This window comes from Delphinus delphis, chromosome 1, assembly GCF_949987515.2.
Source record: "Delphinus delphis chromosome 1, mDelDel1.2, whole genome shotgun sequence".
Classification (NCBI taxonomy): Eukaryota; Metazoa; Chordata; class Mammalia; order Artiodactyla; family Delphinidae; genus Delphinus; species Delphinus delphis.
The window spans coordinates 179,184,695-179,203,585 of NC_082683.1; the positions used below are offsets into that span (position 1 = coordinate 179,184,695).

General features: G+C 39.6%; 1 protein-coding gene across 1 annotated transcript in view; it reads left to right on the top strand.

Annotated features, from left to right (window-relative positions):
* CRB1 (crumbs cell polarity complex component 1) overlaps positions 1 to 18,891 on the top strand; it is a 262,229-nt gene that overhangs the window by 147,429 nt on the left and 95,909 nt on the right. The window contains exon 6 of the mRNA XM_059998788.1: positions 551 to 733. Coding sequence (XP_059854771.1) covers positions 551 to 733 — 183 coding nt within the window. The remainder of the gene's footprint in view (positions 1 to 550; positions 734 to 18,891) is intronic.

Below are 18,891 nucleotides of genomic sequence, written 5' to 3' on the forward strand. Positions count from 1 at the left end.
AATGTTTTATAAACTACTAAATCATTCATGTTTTATTGTTTTTATTCTTGTCCCTAACAAAATGACCCAGCTAAATCCATTCAAATACAAATCACTATTTTATTGTCTCACTGAGTGTTAAGAAGCAACCATTTACCTTTACTTTGAGTTTTAAGAGAAGAATTTAGGGTTGGCTATGTAGATCCTGCTGACTTTACAGCTATTCTCTGGAAAAATATATCATTTTTTTTCCTTGCTTAACATTCAAACAATTGGAATATTTGAGGAATTGGAGTCTAGTTAAAATGTCCAGGTTAGATCAAGGTTATCCAGAAGTTCCTTGTTCATCCAATCTTTATTAAAAGCATTGATCGATATTATAGGAGTGACTCCATTGTTACTATTACTCATGTTCGTGGAAGCCTCCCTTACCAGATCCCTTGCCAGCTCCTTGAGGGAGGGCCAGCACCTTGTTAACTGGTGCCAGCACAGTGGCCAGCCTCCGGTCAGGCACATACTCTATGGTTGAGGGGCTTTGACTCAGCAGCTTCTCTGAACGTTTATCCTGCAGGATACACGGGGGCCCAGTGTGAGACCGACATCGATGAATGCAGTAGTAGCCCCTGCCAGTCTGATGGGGAATGCGTGGAGCTGTCTTCAGGGGAAGGGCATGGGCGTCTTGCCCAGCTGCTGTCTCTATCCGGCCACCCCGAAGCCTCAGGTTACATCTGCATCTGTCCACCTGGACTCACAGGTGAGGCCCAGGGCTGGGGAGATGCCTTGACTTTCTAGCGTTCGATGGCAGATCACGCATTCAACCAAATTGTGGATGAGCAGTGAGATCTGTGCCATATAACCTCTGTTGCTGTGGTGCAAAGGGTCCCCCTTGTGGGCCTGAAAAATACCTCATGTCACATATCCTAATTCCTCAGATCATGAGGAAAATGTTAAAAATAGGGATAGAAGAGGTGTACGAAAGGGGAAATACCTGTATACATTATCCTGGGAATTAGAAGCTGACTCAAATTCTTCACCTTATAAACAGAAAATGTTGGAATTTTTATGTCATTATATTTTATAATGATGTTACATTTTATTTATTCAAATTTGCTTAAATAAGTTAACGTACTTATATTTACACAGAAAAATTATCTAGTCTCAAGTAATCAACTATTCTATAGCTAAAGTTTTTCCCTATATCAAGTTTAAATGACTCTAACTTGTTCTACAGCATTCTTACTCTAAAACGCAGAGGAAATGTGCACGTTTGTTTTCCATTGAACAGTTGTGTTTGTGTCTGCTCCCATTTCTGAAAATTTTCAGAAGTTTGAAGACAGTCCCGTATTTGGTAATGAGTAGCAACTTACCTGCAATTGCATGGATACCACTGAGAAAACTAATTACAACCTAGATTTCTATCTTATTCTTTTCTCAATAGATCCAGTGATATCTGAGGAAAATATTTCAGCTGCTATCGGGGATTTCTGAGAAAAGAAAATAAGGAATAAGAAAAATGGGGGAGGGGATCTATTTATTTGATGGCAGTGTTTGCTGTAAGGTTGCTGTAAAAGATTTCCTTATTCACTGTCCCCTCTACGAAAAACACACAGGGGAAAAGCCTCTCCAGTGTCAACATCAGTATAAGTATTGTTTTTCCTGAATAGCTTCTAGCTTGCATGCTTTTTCCCTTAGTAAATGTGTGCAAACAAATCTTGATAAATGAAAAAAAGCATGAAATAAATCTTGTAGTACATCACATTTCCCAACAATGTAAGATACCAGAAATCTTATAGGTAAAAGTGGGTTCTACAAGCATATATGTTTTTCTGGAATATATTTCTGTATTTACCCTACCTCTGAGATTACTTAAATTTCCTGTTTCTGTTTCTTACATTTGCCTTTTTTTTTTTCTTATTTTTTCTGAATTGTTTGATCCTGGTATAGTGTAAGTATTTTTGTCAGCTACTTTAAATCCCTCTTGGAACAAGGTAAGGGAGTTCTAAAATTTTTTATTGGGTTTAGGGTTATAAAGAAGAGATTCTATCAAAGTCAGAGGCCATTGCTAACGTTGCCTTATCAGATAAAAGAATATGGTTGACCAAAGAATCTGCAGATCCAAACAGGAGAGGCAGTGAAATGTTCCAGGGAAGTGTGTTGGCCTTAATTTCTGAAGAGCAGCCAAGAATGACTATATGAGTTAAGAAGTCCTGGGCTGCCCCAAGTATGGCTTAATGAAATTGCTTATTTTCCACTCGTGTGAATTCCAAAAATGGGTTCTCATAATCAATTGTCCTTCAAATAGTGATTCAGGGTCACAGGTTCCTCTCTTTTTTTTCCATCTTCAAAACGTGGTTTCCAAGTTTACCATGCTCTATTGCAACAAGCAACTGGTGAAGGAAAGACAATGGAGTGTGGCATCTAGAAAGTTTTTTATGGCCCTAAAAGTGGTGACTATGTCTTCTACTCACATACCATTGGTCAAATTTAGTTTTAGGACCACATTTAACTGCAGCAGAGACTGGGAAATCTAGTTTTGTGGTGTACCTAAAATAAAAAGAAAATGGGCTTCATGAAGAGTTATCCACTTTGTCTTCTCATTCTTTTGACATTTTCTTTGGCAAAGCAGAAGTTTTAAATTTTAGTGATGTTTATCAATTATTCCTTTCATGGATCATGCCTTCAGTGCTGTATCTAAAAAGTCAACTTACCCAAGGTTACCTATCAAGAGGTTTTCTCCCATGTTATCTTCTAGGTGTTTTGTAGGTGTTTCTTTTTGTATTTAGGTCTGTGACCCCTTTTGTGTTAATTTTTGTGAAGGGAGTAAGGTCTGTTTCTAGTTTCATTTTTCTGCTTGTGGCCACCACCGTTTATTGAAAAGACTGTCTTTGTTCCATTGAATTGCCTCTGCTCCTTTGTCAATGATCAGTTGTCTATATTTACATGAATCTGTTTCTGGGTTCTCTGTTCTGTTCTATTTATCTATTTGTCTGTTCTTTTGCCTGTACCACACTGTCTTGATTACTGTCTTGAAGTCTTGAAGTTGGGTAGTGTCAGTCCTCCAACTGTGTTCTCCTTCAATATTGTGTTGGCTATTCTGGGCCTTCTGCCTCTCCATATAAACTTTAGGATCAGTTTGTTGATATCTATGTAACAACTTGCTGGGATTTTGGTTGAGATCTCATTGGGAAAAACTGACACCTTGACAATATTGAGTCTTCCTATCCATGAACGTGGGATATCTCTCCATTTATTTAGTTCTTTGATATCTTTCACCAGGGCTTTGTACTTTTACTCATATCAATCTTATACATATTTTGTTAGATTTATACCTAAGTATTTCATTTTGGGGGTGCCAATGTAAATGGTGTTGTGTTGTTAATTTCAAATTCTACTTGTTCATTGCTGTTATGTAGAAAAGCAATTGACTTTTGTATATTATACTAATCTTGTACTCTGCAACCTTGCTATAATCATTTATTAGTTCCAGGAGATTTTTTGTCAATTCTCTCATATTTTCTACATAAATAATCATGTTCCTGCCTTTTAAAAAAATTAACATTTGCATGGTATGCCTTTTTCCATCCTTATACTTTCAACTTACTTATTGAACTTGAAGTGAGTTGCTTCTAAATGGCATATTAAAAAGCATATTATTGGGTTATGCTTTTTCAAAATTATGCTGTCAATCTCTGCCTTTTAATTGATATATTTAGACCATTTACCTTGAAGTAATTATTGATTTATTAGGGATGAACTCTGCCATTTTATTATGTTTTCTGTTTGATTTCTTTGTTTCTCTTTTCTTATCTTTCTGTGGGTTACTTGATCATTTTTTTAGGATTTCATCTTGATTTATTTATAGTATTTTCAGCTGTATTGTGTAGTTTTCATAGTGGTTGTTCTGGGTATTACAATATACACATGTAATTTATCATAGCCTATTGGTATTAACATGTTACAATTTTGGGTGAAGTGGAGGAAAACTTTATTTCCACTTAGGTCCCTTTGTCTTCCCCACTTTAAAATATCATTGTTTTGAGGATAAGATGGTATTATAATTCCTATTTTAATCATTACATATGATTTAGAAAACTCATGCAGAGAAGAGTGTTCTATTATATTTACCTGCCCTCTCCATTGTTCTTCCTTTCTGCCTTTTGCCTCAAGATTCTTATTCTACTGTTTACATTCTGTTTAAAGAACTTCCTTTAGCCTTTCTTTAAGAGTAGGTATGCTGGGACTTCCCTGGCAATCCAATGGTTAAGACTTCACCTTCCAATGCAGGGGGTGCAGTTTCAATCCCTGGTTGGGAGCTAAGATCCCACATGCCTCAGGGCCAAAAAACCAAGATATACAGCAGAAGCAACATTGTAACAAATTCAATAAAGACTTTAAAAATAGTCTACATCAAAAAAAAAAATCTTAAAAAAAAAAAAAGAATAGATGTGCTAGTGACAATTCTTTTGGTTTTCCTTTATCTGAGAAAGTCTTTATTGCCCATTTGTTCCTGAAGTGTAGTTTGTTGAATATAGAATTCATGGTTGACAATTCTTTTCTTTCAGCATTTGAAAAATTCTACATCACTTCCTTCTGCACTCCATGGTTTCAAATGAGAAATCTGCTATCATTGAAATTGGCAGCTTTTCTCTGGCTACTTGTAAAGAAAAAGTGTGGTAGTGATAACACCTTCAACTCTGTCTTTAGTTTTCGGAATTTTATTTATGATGTGTCTTGGTGTCAATTTATTTGGGTTTTTCCTATTTGGAATTCACTCAGCTTTTCAAATCTGTGGATTTATGTCTTTTGCCAAATTTAGGATCTCTTTAGCCAAGTTTTTCTTTGAATGCTCTTTCAGCCCTACTCTTTTTCTTCTCCTGCAACTCTGATAATATAAGTTTTGTGTCTTTTGCTATTTTCCCACAGATTCCTGAGGTTCTGTTCATTTGTTTTTCTCTCCTTTGTTTAGAACGGGTAAATTCTATTGATCTGTCTTCAAATTCACTAATTTTATTCTCTTTCTCTTTCATCTCCTCTCTACTATTGTACCCATCCAGAGAATTGATTATTTCTCCTATTTTATTTTCCAGTTTTATAATTTCCATTTTTTGTAGCATCTAATTCCTTGCTGATAATTTCTATTTTTCCTTTCATTTCTATTTTTCCTTTTATCTACCCTTCCTTTTTATCTCAAGAGAATTTGTAATTGCTTATTAAATCATTTTATGATGGTTACTTTAAATCTTTGTCAGATAATTCTAAAATCTGATCCCACTCAGGTTGAGTTGATGACATCAGTTCATTTTCTTTTCTCACTCAAGTTGTGGTTTTCCTGATTCTTGGTATGATGGGTGACTTTTCAGTCATATTCAGGACATTTTGGATATTATGCTAGGAAACTGTTAGTCTTATTTGAATTTTTAAAATTTTAGCAGGCAGTCACCTTTTTATTTTGGGCAAACAGGTCATAGCCCACTTTTGCGGGCTATATAGGTCCAATAATCAGGTAGATTTCAGAATTGTGGCAGTGTTAGTTTAGTCTGCTTGGTATATCTGGTGCCACCAGGGCTCTCACTGATCTCTGCTGAGGATATAAATGACACAGTTTACTTTTTTGCAAGCTATACATATGTGCAGTTCTATCACTTGTTATATTAAAATAAATTTCCATCATGATGAAAAATATAATTGTGAATAATACATTTAATGACAGAGCTCCATTCAAAGAAACCATTAGAGTTGTTAAATATAGCTACAAACATTTCCATTTTTTAAATTATAATTAAGGATGTATTTGTTGCCCTTTACTACATGTACAGTTATGTTCCAAATTAAAAATGGTTTTGGTTGGATATTGAATGCAATTTTTTAGCTTTTTTATAATGTAAAAGTGAAATATACCAGAGTAGAAATTAACTGAGGGTCCCTCAAGACAGTACTCAGAGAGAGAGAGAAATAAAGAGAGCTTAAAGCCATGGAAAATGGGAAATAGTGAAAACATGGGTAAAAGGGGGCAGAGAATCCTAATGAGAGAAACCAAGCCCCTCTGAAGGGGGACCAGCTTTTACCAGGGTTTCTTCTGGGACTTTCAACAGGTAAGGCAAGTTGAGCCCACAGAAACCAGAAGTATTATTTGATAAGATGATTGAGAAAAGTCTGAAGATCCATTTAGGTATTTTAATGATCAGAACTGAAACTTGGAAACTCATGAGCCTAGATGCAATAATGGTTACTCTTCTCTAATAATCTCAAAATCATTAAAAAATATTCTTTGGCAAAATATCCTTACATACTGCCATAGCCAGTTTGTGCCTATAGCTGCAATGCTCAGCTTGAAATGAGAATGGCGCATAAACACTTGATTTAAAGTCTGTGCATTTACTTAAAACCCACATATTCACATAATTTTAATGGCAAACTAAATAATTCTATAATTGGAGAAGGCCTGTAGTTGAAAAACACTGTGCAGTCCAGTCCAAAGCTGTAAATTATCTTTATTTTGTATGACCATCCTTGACCGCTACTAGAAGGAATGTTGGCTGCTTCTTTCTATCATGTTTTAACTTTTCACTTTGGGGTACTGGACTCAGTTCTAGGGATATAATGATGAAAATACATGGTCTCTTCCCAAAGGAAAGTGAAAGAGCGGGAGGAAAAAGATGCACAAGAATACAAGACGGTATGATAACTGTCACAGTGAAGCCATAAAAAGGTACAGTCAGAGAAATCAGGAAAGAGGACCTATTGCTATTTTTGCCAGATAGAATTTAGTGGAAATTATGAGAATCCAAATGACTTGGTAGTTTTTTAATACAAATGATCATGTTGCTTCTAAAAATTAAGAAAGGATCTCATGACCTGTGTGCTTACCCTTGAAGCATCGTGTTCTAACCAAGTTAAATTGGAAACAATTGACTCATGTTTTTAATGTGAACATTTTGTTTCTGTTTATCAAAATGTGATAGTGATAATACCTTTAACAAGTTTCCCAACTGCTCGTAAGCCAAGTCCAATTTTCAGCTCTAACTTTCACTCACCAACTCCAATTAGCATTTACTCCAGCAAAGAGCAACACCATTGCTGGTCTCTGGAGTGCTTCCTTGTTGCCTCTGAGGTGGAGATTTTATTCTGCTTCACCCCTCTGCTCTGTGCATGGGAAGAACTGAGTGGTGCAGCAGGGGATCCTGTGATGTCCTGGCTTCAAACCTTAGGCAGAAATAGAGGGGTTCTCAACAGTAAACACCCTGATGAGTGCCACCTGGCAAAGTGACTGTTCATGGGATCTCTCGTTCTCAGGTTCATCTGCCTCAAGCACAATGTTGTTAAAAATGAAGTGTTCACTTTTCCTTAAAAGTTAAATCCTGTCATTCTACCTAAATCCAACTAAAATGGGCACATAGGGCCGAACATGTGACATTGAAAGCTTCCTGTATTCGTGAAGCAATGAAGCAAGCATATGGGGCAGTCAGCATCTCCTGCCTACAGAGAAATCTTCCATAGAATTTGTTCATTTGTTGTTTTTGGCTCGCTGTTCTTAGAGATGCACTTTTTTCCTTACTTACAATTTCAAGTTTGAGAGTGTAGATCTTAAATAACTTGAACAGATATTAGATACACATATAAAGCTGTAACCCTAGAAGAGCCAACTTTGCTTCCATCCTTATTTACTTAATAGGGCATTTATTAATATTAATATTTTCAATAGATTAATCCAATTCATTTACCTTTGCTTTTACGATGAATATTAACATCTATAAACGAAACTCTTTTTAGTACATATGAGCACATTCCTGCTTGTACTACTTTTGATTCTGCTCTCTTAGCTACAACAATTAAGAAAGGTGTGTCACCTCCTTATACATAGATTGATTTTGAAAATCATGTTCATTATGCTTACTACCTACTATCAAAAAAGATATTATATCTAATAGGGAAATTTAACAGTCAAGATTTGGAAGATCAAATGCAGATCAGATCCAGAGATGGACATGTCTGTGAGACCATCAGGACGGAGACAGGGAACAGCGGCTTCACGGGCTGTGGCTGCTTTATTAGGTTAGCATTATTTTGTTGACTTACCATCAAACAAGCTAAGGCAAAGCTCTCAAATGGATAATCAACAGACAGATGTCAGTTCTCCACATCAAGGATTCTGGCCAACGTGTATTTGAAAGAGAAAACAGTTTTCTAAAGCTAAAGAATAAAACCACTGCAAATCCTTCACCAGGAAATTCATAATTAAATTCTCAATAATCCACATCGTCATGCCACAGGCGCTGTCCTTGCAACTTGGATTCTGTTTTTGTGTGAGAGATGTGGGCCTCCACCATTTCTTAGACCTGTAAGGGAAGTACCATTCTCTAGTAATAGCCAGGGATTGTTAGAACAAGGACTTGAAACATGTTCAGAGAAGAGGTTGAAGATACTAGGAATTGTGCTTACAGGAGCCCACACGGCAAGCCTGCATATAACCAGGCCAGCTGCGTGTTTGCTGCTTGTGAGGATGGCCATCTGGAAACCCCATTCTGCTTCTTGCTGTTCAAGATCCCCCAGAGTTTCTTTAAGCATGCTAATCTTTAGAAAGAGCAACATTAGTGACCGCCAGCTGACCAAATCAAAGATTATGGCATTTACCAAAGTCCGCTGCTGGGATTGTTTATTCAGAACATTGTCTTCTGACATTAACACGGAAGACTCTTCAGAAACACCCTTCTCCCCCCGCCCCATCCGCCTCCCTGACCACCTCCACGTACACATTTGTCTGGAGCTTTACTCCAGCCCTGAGCAGCTCAGGTCCCAGGCCTCAGGAAAGCATCCAAAACCTTAGATCAACCAAATCTCTGACTAAAGGGTTGCATCTCTTTTTCCCATGAAAGGTTTTGTTATACCTGCTCTTGGTAAAAACCACCCCTCCTTCCTCAGTGGTCCTCTTCACCTCTTCCTAGTCAGCTCTCAAGCAGCTATTCTTGAAAAGGCTGAAATCAGAGCTGACTGTAACTTCCTCTGAAGTCCGTCAGGAATGGTCTCACCGTGACTTACCAGTCAGCTTACCTCCATCACTCACAGATGTCCCAGCACCCCAGGTCTCTTCATTCCGGCCCATCAGGCCCTAGTCTCTGATGCCAAAATGCTCTGGCCATTGCCTAATTTCACCTGATTTCCCATCCTTTTCTGAACGTCCCACTCTATGCTAAAGATCTCAAAATTTATTATAAACTCAATTGTCACTCTCCTCAACCTCTTTTTCAAACATTTCTTTCACCTACGTGCTTTAGCTACAATCTAGCTATATTCTCAGGGTACTATTCTTCTGCAGCCCTCTCAAATGGCAGTTGTTTTTTATTCTTCTCCCAAATCCCATGTTCAACTGGTCCCCAAAGTCAACTCAATGTCCTTTTCACTTTATTTCTACCTCTAAGCAACTGCTCCTCCCTCTTCATTCAAATCCCCAACTCATTTGGAAGCATATGTCTTCATATACGATGGCACCTACTGCTCCTCCTTATTACAATCCTCCTCCCACCCCCTGACACCTTCACTTTAGTCATTGAAGATTTTAGTATCTTACTTTCTTATCATTCTTGGAGACACCCATATGGAATATCCCTGCAAACCTTATTTCCCAGTCATTTGACCTCGTTATTTCCAAATGACTCTGACTGCCACCCGGCAACTTCTACCCACTTCTGTGGTCACAGTGTAGACCTTATTGTCACCAATAACTCACTAAAAACCTCATTTTCCATCGTTCTATTCTCTGACCATAACCTCCATTTCTCCAGTTCACTTACATGCCAACACTTTTTCATTGCACCTAGTCAGTTGTTCCAACCAATTTTTTATTCATTGCCTCACCCTCTGTCTCAGCTAAGACTTCAGTCTAATACTGCAACTATTTCCTTGCGTATAACCTCAGCTCCCCAGATCCTGTCTCTCTCCATTGTACTTACCTGGTAAAAGTACACATAAGATTAAACCTCACACTTCATCTTCTGCACACCTACAGATAATTTGAGTGCGGCTGGAGAAAAACTCACAACTCACACACTTAACTGATGAATATCACTTGATATTTATGACCACAAATTTCCAGGAGACTCCTAGCCCTTAGAGAACACTTCTTTTCGAGGTCTACTTCCCAAGATGACCTTTTTATACTTTCTCTTTCTTCAAACTTCCATTACCTCCTCCCTCTTTGTTACCCTCAGTTATCATCAGGTTTCTAATTTCACTCAGAGAAGAACCACCTCATATTCCGTCCACTAAATCTATTGGATCTGAGATTTGATTTTATCCTACTTACAAGTTCATAACTTAGTATGTTACTGCTTCATGGATGCTGGCAGAAGACATAAGGCTTTTGAGTAAGGAAAAAAAATCAAATATACTTCAATGAAATTTTTTAAAAGTCTGTGCCACCTCTTAGTGGTGCCAGCAGCCTTATCAGAGAATAAAGGCGTGTGGAATGTCCTTTGTTTATCTTGACTATCCGTCCATTGTTGGGGGCCTTTATAAGAAAAAAAAATGCTACTGTCAGATTGCAGAAGGCCTGGAAAGCTGAAAACTAGAGTCAGCTGATCAGAATGGAACAGCAACAACATAACCTGAAAATGTATCTCTAGTGACAAGGTGCCAATGGCAGTCCCCAGGGAGAGTCAGAGATCCACTAGTCGATTTTCTAAGAGGAGACAGGAAAATGCTTCTCTGTGGAATGTGACCTCCTTCACTGCTGGACTATTGGACCAACTGTGGCAGGAGTCAGAGCCTGGCACACAGTGGTCCTTCTAGATCACAGTCATGTCTTCCCTGATGGTTGACCTATTGTTTTGTCTGGTACAAGAATGGATCCAGGCAGTGATAGCAGTGATCTGGGTGGTTCAGGCTTGATGGACATCTTGATTTAGCCTCATGAGACAATGGGCCCTTCCCCTGGTGATCCGTGTGACTGGACCAGACTGTCCGATGGGCATTTGAAATTTGCTTCCACAATTGAAGGCCCTGAAGAGGAGGATCTTTAACCGGCCAGCCTGTGGTCTTCCAAGTGGCAGATCATTAACTGTAGCCCAAGAACTAGTAAAAACATAAAATGCCTGGTCCATAGGACTGTTGTCTAAGGCAAGGAGGACCAGCTTTCCATTCAGGCCATTGTGCTGACCAGACCTTATCTCAATCAGCTTTCTGGAGTTGTTGGGGCATGGATGACCAATGCTTTCCCATGAACACCATCAGCCTTTAACTTGGTCTGATCAGGCCCAGGCATAAGAGGATCCTAATCTCTGTGGATGGAGGGCCCCATTGAGTAAGTGGTTATATTCAAGGTAGTTGAATGGGGAATAGTTTTTTTTTCCCCAAAGGAATGGCTGCCACATTTTCATGTAAAACCAAAATGCTGCCAAGACCAAATCAGCCGTGATCTTGAATATATCATTCACGTTTGACCAACAAGGCCTGAAGGTCCTCTCCATATTTGCACTGAAGTCCAGGTTGACCATTCGAAAACGGGTCTGTCATGTCCGGGAGTCGCAGGTTGCCATGAATCAGGTGCAGTCAGTTGCAACAGAGATTAGTAGCTGCCTTTGTGTGTGTCTGTTTTCAGAGGGGTGTAATTGGATTAAACCAGGTATATTATACAGAGAAACAGCCTCTATCAATTCCCCAGCATCTAAAGCTCTGATACTCCTTTCTCCTCCTCAGATTCTACATTGTTTCTATTGCACCAGCCTGGAGGGGACAATACATGTGGCAAACCCTAAATGGGAGAAACCCCTCTGACACTTCTGGATTGGGGAAGTGCAGGCATAGAACCCATTATTTCCATTATATGTATGGATGTGGAAGCCACAGCTGTGCATCGATTCAGCCCAGGGTTCCCACCCATAAGGTCACTTTATCCTTTTCCTCTACCAGCCCCATCCAAACTCCATGCATTGAATTTGGATGCCATTTTTATCTCAGGAACACAGACTAAGGACTGTAACCCATGGTGACTTAGGAGATAAAGCAACAACCACCAAAAAACCCACACAGTCTCCCAGCTGGGAGTGCAGGAGTGCTAGGTGGGGGGAGGTTTGCCCTTGAGGAAGAGGGTGGAGGGTTGCCGGAAAGCTGTTCACCCAGTTTGGTCCTTACTCCAGGAATGGAGTCCAAGCGCCAGAGCTACTCCCTCCCCAGGGTCTCCTGATGTCTGGTGAGCCCCTGGGCTGGGAGACCCCTTCGTTTCTGCCCTTTGCACGCCCTGCCCTCTGCCCTGTCAAAGGAGGCTCACCAGGCAAGAGCAGCTCCACCTCTTGGTGAGACAGTGACTCAAGGTCCTGTGTGGACAGGGATATTTGTCCTTAAAGCAGCTGAAGTCATGTTACAGGGAGAGGGAGGTACCAAGGGTCATGCAGGGAGACAGCAGGTCCACACCACACAGTACGTTTTTGCATCATTCAGTTTCAGTTTCATGTGACTGCTTGTGACTCATCCAAACCAATCTATAACATTTTGGTCTATCTGAGGCTCTGTACTGAATAGCAAGGTCCTCATTGTTGACAGAATCTATTTCAGCTTCCAATTCTCCTTGACTCAGCAGCACACACCTGCTGCCACTCAGCTGGAGCTGTGGGGCTTGCTGCCTGTTGCCAGGACAGCATCCTTTCCTCCACCTGCCCAGGGAGATCTGGCAACCACCAGGGCATCATTTGGGGCTGCTTATTTTAATGCTACCCCCTGTTGCTCAATCTTAGGTAGGATGGTGCAGGTCCCCTGCTTTCCTGTCTCACCCATCACTTGGGGGAGAGGCCAGAGAGTCCTGCTCTGTCCCTGAACCCATCCTGAAAGGCCCTTGACATTCTTCTTCCAGAAAGCTGTGTCTCTGTCAGCATCTCATCTTTGTTGCCATAACTGTTGGGTCTGAGATTTAATTTTATCTTCCTTATAGCCAGTGAGTTAGCCTGTTGTTTCATCGATTCTGGCAGAAGACATAAACCTTGGGTTAGAGACAAAGGACTTTATTACTCACAGCACAGCAGGCAGCTTGAGCATTGAGTTCACATAGACTTTGCCAGCATGCAAGTCTTACACGGATGTGAGATGGGCTCAAATGGACGGGGTGCATGCAGTGAATGTGCATCACACAGGGGAGCAGTCACTTGGGGAATCCACTGCTTTTATAGCAAGCAGCAAGCCAGTCTGACTTTTATCCCAAAGGGAGATGTAACCTCATCCCTCAAAGTTCCTTGCTGCAAAAACCAATGCTAAGTATTGGCCCAGGTAAAGAATGGTTAGGGTCTTGCATTCTTGGTACACCCATCAAGAATCTGCAGGGATGCTGAGTGCCAGGGGCAGACTGAGTCTCTACCACCTACTTATTTACCTGGGTCCTTGCGGGCACAGGAGGGAGGCCAGGGAGATCAGGAGAAGCAGGTGGGAGGGGCCCTCTAGGAGGAGCAGGAGAGGAGCGGAGGGTGATTGCCCCACCCACTCAGGCCCAGGGATCCGGCTGAGCTCCCAGGACAGTCCCCTGCCCTCCAAGGCCCCCCCTTCCTCTCCACTCCCCCCGGCCGCATTGGTCCTGGGGGCATAGGAGGGAGGCTGGGGAGATCAGGAGAGGCAGATGGGAGGGGCCCTCCCAGGCCCCAGACTGGAGGAGCAGGAGAGGAGAGGAGGGCGTTTACCCTGCCCACTCGAGCCCAGGAAGCCTGCTGGGCTCCCAGGTGAGGTACCCTGCCCTCTGAGACCAGGGGTGGGGGGCACACCTGGGCCCCTTCTGTTCCTTGAGCCTAATCCCCACCCCCCCACAGCCCCCAGGGCCTTTTCCAGCCCTGTGGGTCCTGAGCATTGGCCCCGCCCACCACCCAAACCTCACCCTTGCTTAGGCCCCACTCTCTACAGCCAAGGCCTTTCCCACCTCACTTTTTTTTTCTCTTTTCCCTCCTCCTCTTTTTTACTATTGTGGTACTGATGTACCTTCTGCTTGTTGATTCATCTATATTTTATTTTTACATTCTTTCTAACATATCTGTTAGTTTCCTAGTCTAATTTTATTTTTTACTTTGTTATTGTTCTCTCTCTCTTTTTTTTTTTTGCCACCCCATGCGGCTTGCAGGATTTTGATTCATGAGCCCGGGGTCGGGCAGAGGGTCCTGCAGTGGGAGCTCTGAGTCCAAACCACTGGACTAACAGAGAACCTCAGACCCCAGGGAATATTCATTAGAGTGAGGTCTCACAGAGTTCCTCATCTCAGCACCAAGACCCAGCTCTACCCAATAGCCTACAAACTCCAGTGTTGGAAGCCTCAGGCCAAACAACCAGTAAAACAGGAACACAATCCCACTCATAAAAAAAAAAAAAAATGAGGTGGCAAAAAAATATGTCACAGAAGAAGGAACAAGGTAAAAACCTATAAGACCAAATCATTGAAGAAGAAATAGGCAATCTACCTGAAAAAGAATTCACAGTAATGATAGTAAAGATGATCCAGAGTCTTGGAAATAGAATGGAAGCACAGATTGAGAAAATACAAGAAATGTTTAACAAAGATCTAGAAGAACTAAAGAACAAACAAACAGAGATGAACAACACAATAACTGAAATGAAAAATAACTAGAAGGAATCAATAACAGAATAACTGAGGCAGAAGAACGAATAAGTGAGCTGGAAGACAAAATGGTGGAAATAACTGCCGAGGAGCAGAATAAAGATAAAAGAATGAAAAGAATTGAAGACAATCTCAGAGACCTCTGGGACAACACTAAACACACCAACATTCGAATTAAAGGTTCCCAGAAGAAGAAGAGAAAAAGAAACAGTCTGAGAAAATATTTGAAGAGATTATAGTGGAAAACTTCCCTAACATGGGAAAGGAAATAGTCACCCAAGTCCAGGAAGAACAGAGAGTCCCATACAGGATAAACTCTAGGAAAAACACACCAAGACACATATTAATAAAACTAACAAAAATTAAATTCAAAGAAAAAATATGAAAAGCAGCAAGGGAAAAACAAAAAATAACATACAAAGGAATCCCCATAAGATTATCAGCTGATTTTTCAGTGGAAGCTCTGCAGGCCAGAAGGGAGTGGCAGGATATACTTAAAGTGATGAAAGAGAAAAACCTACAACCAAAACTACTCTACCAAGCAAGGATCTCACTCAGATTCGATGGAGAAGTTAAAAGCTTTTCAGACAAGCAAAGGCTAAGAGAATTCAGCACCCCCAAACCAGCTTTACAACAAATGCTAAAGAAACTTCTCTAAGCGGGAAACACAAGACAAGAAAAACACCCACAAAAACAAACCCAAAACAATTTTGAAAATGGTAATAGGAACATACATATCAATAATAACTTTGAATGTAAATGGATTAAATGCCCCAACCAAAAGACACAGACTGGCTGAATGGATACAAAAACAAGACCCGTATACATGCTCTCTACAAGAGACCCACTTCAGACCTAGGGACACATACAGACTGAAAATGAGGGGATGGAAAGAGATATCCCATGCAAATGGAAATCAAAAGAAAGCTGGAGTAGCACTACTCGTATCAGATAAAATAGACTTCAAAATAAAGACTGTTATAAGAGATAAGGAGGGATACTACATAATGATCAAAGGATCAATCCAAGAAGATCTAACAATTATAAATGTTTATGTACCCAACATAGGAACACCTCAATACATAAGGCAAATGATAACAACCATGAAAGGAGAAATTGAAAGTAACACAATAATAATAGTAGGGGACTTTAACACCTCACTTACACCAATGGAAAAATCATCTAAACAGAAAATAAATGAGGAAACACAAGCTTTAAATGACACAATAGACCAGATAGATCTAATTGATATTTATAGAACATTCCACCCGAAAGTGGCAGAATACACTTTCTTCTCAAGTGCACATGGAACATTCACCAGGATAGATCACACCTTGAGTCACAAATCAAGCCTTGGAAAATTTAAGAAAATTGAAATCGTATCAAGCATCTTTTCTGAACACAATGCTATGGGATTGGAAATCAATTACAGGAAAAAAAACTGTAAAAAACACAAATACATGGAGGCTAAACAGTGTGCTACTGAATAACCAAGAGATCACTGAAGAAATCAAAGAAGAAATTAAAAAATACAGAGAAACAAATGAAAACATGACAACCCAAAACCTATGGGACACAGCAAAAGCAGTTCTAAGAGGGAAGTTTATTGCAGTTCAATCTCACCTCAAGAAACAAGAAAAATCTCAAATGAACAATCTAACCGTACACTTAAAACAACTAGAGAAAGAAGAACAAAGAAAACTGAAAGTCAGTAGAAGGAAAGAAATCATAAAGATCAGAGCAGAAATAAATGAAATAGAAACGAAGAAAACAATATCAAAGATCAATAAAACTGAAATCTGGTTCTTTGAGAAGATAAACAAAATTGATAAACCCTCAGCTAGGCTCATCAAGAAAAAAAGGGAGAGGACGCAAATCAATAAAATCAGAAATGAAAAAGGAGAAATCACAGCTGACACTGCAGAAATACAAAGGATTATAAGAGACTGCTACAAACCTATATGCCAATAAAATGGACAACCATGAAGAAATGGACAAATCCTTGGAAAGGTACAATTTTCCAATGCTGAACTGGGAAGAATTAGAAAATATAAACAGTCCTATCACAAGTAATGAAATTGAAACTGTAATTAAAAGTCTTCCAACAAACAAAAGTCCAGGACCAGATGGCTTCACAGGCGAATTCTATCAAACATTTAGAGAAGCGCTAACACCAATCCTTCTCAAATTCTTCCAAAAGATTGCAGAGGGAGAAACACTCCCAAATTTATTCTAAGAAGCCACCATCACCCTGATACCAAAACCAGAAGAAGATATCACAAAAAAAGAAAATTACAGACCAATATCACTGATGAACATAGATGCAAAAATCCTGAACAAAATACTAGCAAACAGAATCCAACAGCACATTAAAAGGATCATACACCATGATCAAGTGGGATTTATCCCAGGGATGCAAGGATTCTTCAGTACACTCAAATCAATCAATGTGATACACTACATTAACAAATTAAGGAATAAAAACCATATGATCATCTCAATAGATGCAGGAAAAGCTTTTGACAAAATTCAACACCCATTTATGATAAAATGGGCATAGAGGGCACCTACCTCAATATAATAAAGGCCATATATGACAAACCCACAGCAAGCGTCATACTCAATGGTGAAAACTGAAGGCATTTCCACTAAGATCAGGAACAAGACAAGGATGTCCACTCTCGCCACTGTTATTCAACATAGTTTTGGAAGTCCTGGCCACAGCAATCAAAGAAGAAAAAGAAATAAAAGGAATACAAATTGGAAAAGAAGAAGTAAAACTGTCAACTATTTGCCGATGACATGACACTATACATAGAAAATCCTAAAGATGCCACCAGAAAACTACTAGAACTAATCAATGAATTTGGTAAGGTTGCAGGATACAAAATAAATGCACAGAAATCTCTGGCATTCCTATACACCAGTAATGAAAAATCAGAAAGAGAAATTAAAGAAACACTCCCATTTAACACTACAACAAAAAGAATAAAATACCTAGAAATAAACTTGCCTAAGGAGGCAAAAAACTTGTACTCTGAATACTATAAAACACTGTTGAAAGAAATCAAAGATGACATAAACAGATGGAGAAATATACCATGTTCTTGGATTGGAAGAATGAATATTGTGAAAATAGCTATACTACCCAAAGCAATCTACAGATTCAATGAAATCCCTATCAAACTACCAATGGCATTCTTCACAGGATTAGAACAAAAAATCTCACAATTCACATGGAAACACAAAAAACCACGAATAGCCAAAGCCATCTTGAGAAAGAAAAATGGAGTTGCAGGAATCAGGCTCCCCGACTTCAAACTCTACCACAAAGCTACAGTAGTCAAGACAGTGTGGTACTGGCACAAAAACAGAAATGTAGATCAATGGTACAGGATAGAAAGCCCAGAGAGAAACCCACGCACATATGGGCAACTAGTTTATGACAAAGGAAGCAAGAACATACAATGGAGAATAGACAGCCTCTTCAATAAGTGGTGCTGGGAAAACTGGACAGCTTCATGTAAAAGAATGAAATTAGAACACTCTTTAATACCATACACAAAAATAAACTCCAAGTAGATTAAAGACTTAAATGTAAGACCAGGCACTATAAAACTTAAGGAAAACATAGGAAAAACACTCTTTGACATAAACCACAGCAAGGTCTTTTTTGACCTACCTCCTAGAGTAACATAAACAAGATGAAAAGACAACCCTCAGAATGGGAGAAAATATTTGCAAATGAAACAACAGATGAAGGATTAATCTCCAAAATATACAAACAGCTCATGGAGCTCAATGTCAAAAAACCAAACAATCCAGTTAAAAAATGGGCAGAAGACCTAAATAGACATTTCACCAAGGAAGACATACAGATGGCCAAGAGGTAAATGAAAAGATGCTCAACATCACTAATTATTAGAGAAATGCAAACCAAAACTACAATGAGATATCACCTCATGCCAGTCAGAATGACCATTGTCAAAGAAGCTGGAAACAATAAGTGCTGGAAAGGGTGTGGTGAAAAGGGAAACCTCTTACACTGTTGGTGGGAATGTAAGTTGATACAACCACTATGGAAAACAGTATGAAGATTCCTTAAAACACTAAAACTAGGACTACCATATGATGCAGCAGTCCCACTACTGGGCATATACCATGAGAAAACCATAACTCAAAAAGAGACATGCACCATAGTATTCACAGCAGTAGTATTTACAATAGCCAGGACGCAGAACCAACCTAAATGTCCATCGACAGATGAGTGGATAAAGATGGTGTGGCACATATATACAATGGAATATTACTCAGCCATAAAAAGAAAGGAAATT